The 5,004-nt window shown below is 33.3% G+C and overlaps 1 protein-coding gene across 1 annotated transcript; it reads right to left on the bottom strand.

The window, feature by feature from the left end:
• Nucleotides 1–2,464: 2,464 nt before the first annotated feature.
• SPX3 (SPX domain protein 3) lies at nucleotides 2,465–4,530 on the bottom strand. The gene is made up of 3 exons (XM_079082051.1): nucleotides 4,157–4,530; nucleotides 3,278–3,428; nucleotides 2,465–3,062 (listed from the first exon to the last, which is right to left on the bottom strand). The coding sequence occupies exons 1-3, from the start codon at nucleotides 4,379–4,381 to the stop codon at nucleotides 2,698–2,700; spliced, it is 741 nt and encodes a 246-aa protein (XP_078938177.1). The 5' UTR covers nucleotides 4,382–4,530; the 3' UTR covers nucleotides 2,465–2,697.
• Nucleotides 4,531–5,004: the final 474 nt, after the last annotated feature.

Here is a 5,004-nt window from a genome sequence, read left to right as displayed (position 1 = left end):
TCTCGGACTGGGGACAATTATTTATGTCTAAATCCATACTCCTGGATTAATGACAAATAACTATGTCCTATCCATACACTCGGACTAAGGACAAATGACCACGTCTAATCCATGCTCCCGGATCAATGACATATTTTAAAGTTCTATTCTCCGTGTATATCTCACTCGTACTCATAAGAAGATACTACCCAATATTCATCATAATTAATTTAGGTTTACTCTTTATCCTAAATCATCATATATTATCAGGTATGTTCTTTAACAAGTATTTCAGGCAACATCAAATAATTCGCACATAGACATATATTTAATACTTTAATCAATACTTGTCTTAAAATCATGTTCATGAAAGGGACTATGCACTCACTTGTCAAAGTGATGATTCCAACTTGGACAGCGCTTCGCTTCTTAACACTATAATTTCCTTCGACGAAACCTAGTATTATTACCACTAGATTTTAGTCTAATATTCATTGCGACTAATTATTAGTCTAGATTCATCATTAACTTAGAGTCTACTTCATGATCTATCAAGTAAGGATTAGCCAGGCAGGATAGTTGGGAGGCAGAACCATTTCGGCATATAGCTTTTCTGAAATCCAACAACCAAACCCAACGTGACCATTCTAGACACCTCTCCCGTAAGTAGTTCAATCAGTATAACGAATTTGAATCACTGATAAATATTATTTATAGGTTCATAATAATGATATTATATTTAAATATAAGCTATATTTAAAGTAGGGTAAGCATATCTACTTATCGGGGGGTTTGGCTAGGAATCAAGTTCTGCGCGCGGGGGGAGGGGGGGGTGGACATCTGAGCCGAAAGCTCTTATTCTCGGGGCTTTCCAGCGCTTCGATACTTGCTTCTAACACCTTGGAGGTGCTAGGGAAAAATATTGAGGCTTTGGGGTGTTTGGGAGAGAGTTGGAGTGAATTGGTGTGGAAAAATGAGAAGAAACGAGCTCTATTTATAGGCTGGACGGAGGGTCGAACGTAGTGCGTTCAAGAGACGAACGCAGGGCATTCCCTAGCTGAACGCATGGCGTTCATTACTACGTGTCGCCATCTTGTTCCAAGCCGTGGGGAAGAAGGTGTGGCCCAAATTGCGTCATGTGTCACTTGTAGATTACCCCAAAAACTAATTATCTTCTAAAATCTGTAACTTTCGCATACGAGCTCCATTTTTTATGTTCTTTATATCCACGCGTAGGCGACAACATGATCTATAAATTTCGTTTAGACTTCATCGGCTAATTTTGACTTTATTTTTAAAGTTATATTTTAATAGGCTTAGCTAGATAAAGTCTGTTAAAAAATCATAACTTTGTCATCCGACGTCCGTTTTCGTCTGTCTTTATATCGTTGAGCTCCTATTAATGAGATTTTCAATTATCATTTGGCTTGTGTCGGCTAAAAATTGATCGATGTAAAATTCGAATTTCAGGCTGTGCACTGCTATACTAAATCATAGAAAAATCATAACTTTCTCATACGAAGTCAGATTTTGACGTTCTTTTTTGCACGCTCTCGGTTTAACGTGTACTACGAATTTCGTTTAGATCGATTAGGCTAAAAAGTATTTTATCGCAAACTCACTTTCTACGATTCCCGGTGACGTGCCGGTTTTGCCGTAAAACTTCGATGGGTCATAACTTCTTCGTTATATCTCAGATTTCAGCGTTCTTTATATGTACGGAACCCTTGTGACATATACTATAACTTGGTTTAGATTATTTATTCTAAATAATCTTCTATTAAAAAGTCATTTTTGATGCTTATTGTCTTTAAATTGACTAGCCCGAATCTGCGGGCGTTACATCTGTAGGCAAGGGTTAGAGATTTGTTGCAGGGGTTGGAGATCTGATTAGTGAAACAAGTTGATCTATATGCATATCACTGTGTCTTGTATTTTCTAATGCATTTCCCGTTGATATATTTCATGTAGGGAAGGAGTTCTCTTCTTGATTTGGTCATTGATTTTCCAACTGATGAGGATCTATATCATCTGAGACTCGAACTATGGTGTCCCTGTTTATTAGAGGAAGAACAAAAATGGAAACATTATCACCTGCATTAGGAATAATAGTTGGCATTGGTTGTTGTGCATAAACATTTGAACCTTCATTGGAGCCTTGATGGACATCTATATAATCATTATTACCATCACCTTCATCACTGTTGTCATCATCATCTAAGATGTCATCTAGAGGCATGAGTTCAAATGGGTGGCCAATCCAATTTCGCATGGGAGGAGTGATATGAGATTGGTAGGATCAGTTTAAGGTCCAACAATCATGACAAATAACATGCGGAATATTAAATAACATCTAAGTAAATGTTTTCTGCAAGCAAGATCACGTTCACAGTTTTGCAATCTTTTGTAAATTACCTTTTTTTCTAATTAAACTCAGTCATGCAATCTTAAAAATTAATCTCTATAAAGGTAAACCTTTTAAAAATATCGAAATATATTTATCTCATTAAAACATGGATGTTACAAATTAAAGGCAACACTCCAACATTAGAAAACACATCACATGTTCAATTGTCCCACTCTTTGTGCTAGTTGATAATGAGTTAAAATATAAAGTTCTAATATTTCCATAGACTATGAAACCTTTTAATACCAAATACATTGAGTGATTGAGAGGTCTACTAATAATATAGCTAAAATTGAAACCAAAATTTCAAGTTATATAATAGGTATGGGTGACTTGGGTTGAAAGGACCGAATAAGCTCGGTATCAGGCAAATTTAAAGCCGGAAGAGAGAAATGACTTTGAGTTGAGCTTCCTTTTCTAATCTCTTTCATTGTTATCAATGCTGCAACAGTGTTTCTGAAAATCCCTTCTCCCACCGTCATGATCGCCTCCTCTTTCATCTCATCCGCCACTACCACTGTCGGAAAAAGCTCATCCATGGTGGTTTCACATTCTTTCACAAGCTTTGAGATGAGCTCTGTGGTGAAGAAAGGTTGCTCCAAGACCTTTTGGATGAATGGCAAACGCAACAATCCTCCGGTTTGTTTGTCGTATTTTTTTAGAATTTTTGCCATTCCTATGTTAAAAATCCAAAATTTATAAAGTTGGTTAATTTTATCCAATTGCTTTTATTTACTTCTTTTGTGGCCCATAAAAAAGGGTCAATGATCTCGTATTAATAATCGCTATGAAAAATGTATAACAGTAGAAAAGATTTAATCTTTGACCAAGAATTAATTTCATTGGAGAATGAAATAGTCAAAGTTGTAGACTTTTTGTTTCTTGATTTACCAGTGTAATTGATGTTGCTGTAGTTGACTAAAAGCACCATTTCACCATGGAAGTCAACCATATCTTTTCTGATTTTTGCCATTTGTTCTTCATACTCTCCTTCTGATGATGGTTCACTCTCATTCGCCCTTTTTATTCTTTGTTGTAATTCCTGCATTTTATCAAGAAAAATTACAGGTAAATTAAAAAAACCGGTCTTTTATCATTGACTAAGTCAAGATAACGGTTGTGTCATCTTACCATTTTCAAAATATCAAGCGACTTGTAGAATCTTTTTCGATATGTACATGATAATTTGATACAACCATACAAAACAAAGAACTTATTAAGTGATGAATTAAATTTCCGGTAAATAATTTAATCACATGTTACAACATGGTATTTTAACTGGCTGAGTGATCATACTGTCATGTCATGATCCACGACAAATGGTTTGACTTGCTAATTATAAATCCATATACTAAATAAAACACTGAGATTAACTTAGATTTCTTGTTAACCCATATACAAGACAAAAAGCTAAAATAACTTCTTGACACCTAAATTATTCTAAAGATTTTTTACCAACAAGAAAACTCTAATTGCGATATACATGAACTTTGAAAAAGATTGATTTTTTTACCTTATGTTTCCAACCGATCCTATGAAGCCAAATCAATATAATCTTCTTCATTAAAAATATATACATTTAATATTAATAAATAATAATTATAGTTGTTTGTAAATCAAGATCATTTGGATATTATTATAAATTATATTTTAGTAGAATATCTATATGATATAAAATATAAAATAAATCGGAGAATAAATATCTTCTGGTTCTTGTCTATAGCAAATACACACAATAATAATCATAAGCAAATCCAGACAATAATTTACCTTGTGACGAATAATGAAGTCCTCTTCTTGTTCCATGAAGAATACATTAAATTTCTCTATCTCATTGTTCAAAAGATACACGAATTGAGCTTCGGATTTTCCATACTCCAAAGACGAAGATATCAACCTAACAAGCTTCTTCAAATCCTTGTAATTCAAATACATATCACGCCACCCTGGCAATGTTTCTTGAACATGTTGCTTCAATCTCTTGCCAAATTTCATTTTGATCGTGTTAATCAATTAAAACCAAAAAAAAATAAAATATCGGAATTGTTAGGGGACTTCAAATCTAGAATACCCACATCACAAAAATCAAAAAAAAAATATATAATGAAACATATGAACTTTGTGAGATTTTATTAGCAACAATTGGGTTAAGAATATTTGAAGAGCATATGCTTGGCGTGAATGAAGTGGCAGTTAGAGAAAAGTGTAGGAATTGAGTCTTTGATGCAAGAGAATTATTGGCATATTCCATTTGTAATACTCATGCTTTATACCAACACCAAGTAATATTTTCCCTTTTGGTAATAAAATAATATTAAGAGCTATTACTTTGAATTTTCTTTTTGTAAAAGAACATTTAATACACTTATTAATTATGAAAACTCCGATTCTACCATGATATGTGTCGTCCATTTGTATATATTAATATAATCCTGACATGATATACGTTGAAATAAAATCAAGAAGATGTTAGTTCCAAAAATACTGTTTGTTTGATTATTTTTATTTAATAAATTTTTTGTAAAAAGTGCATGGAGCTAACTTCTTTCCATGCCATACCCGAAAGTGTAATCCTTTTTTTTTTTTTTTAAACTTTTTCCTAAATATTTTCTAAATAC

Source organism: Lactuca virosa, chromosome 3 (genome assembly GCF_052849685.1).
Source record: "Lactuca virosa cultivar CGN04683 chromosome 3, Lactuca_virosa_CGN04683_v6, whole genome shotgun sequence".
NCBI classification, from domain to species: domain Eukaryota; kingdom Viridiplantae; phylum Streptophyta; class Magnoliopsida; order Asterales; family Asteraceae; genus Lactuca; species Lactuca virosa.
Note: the sequence above shows the minus strand (reverse complement) of the source record. Positions and strands in the feature narration are given on the sequence as shown.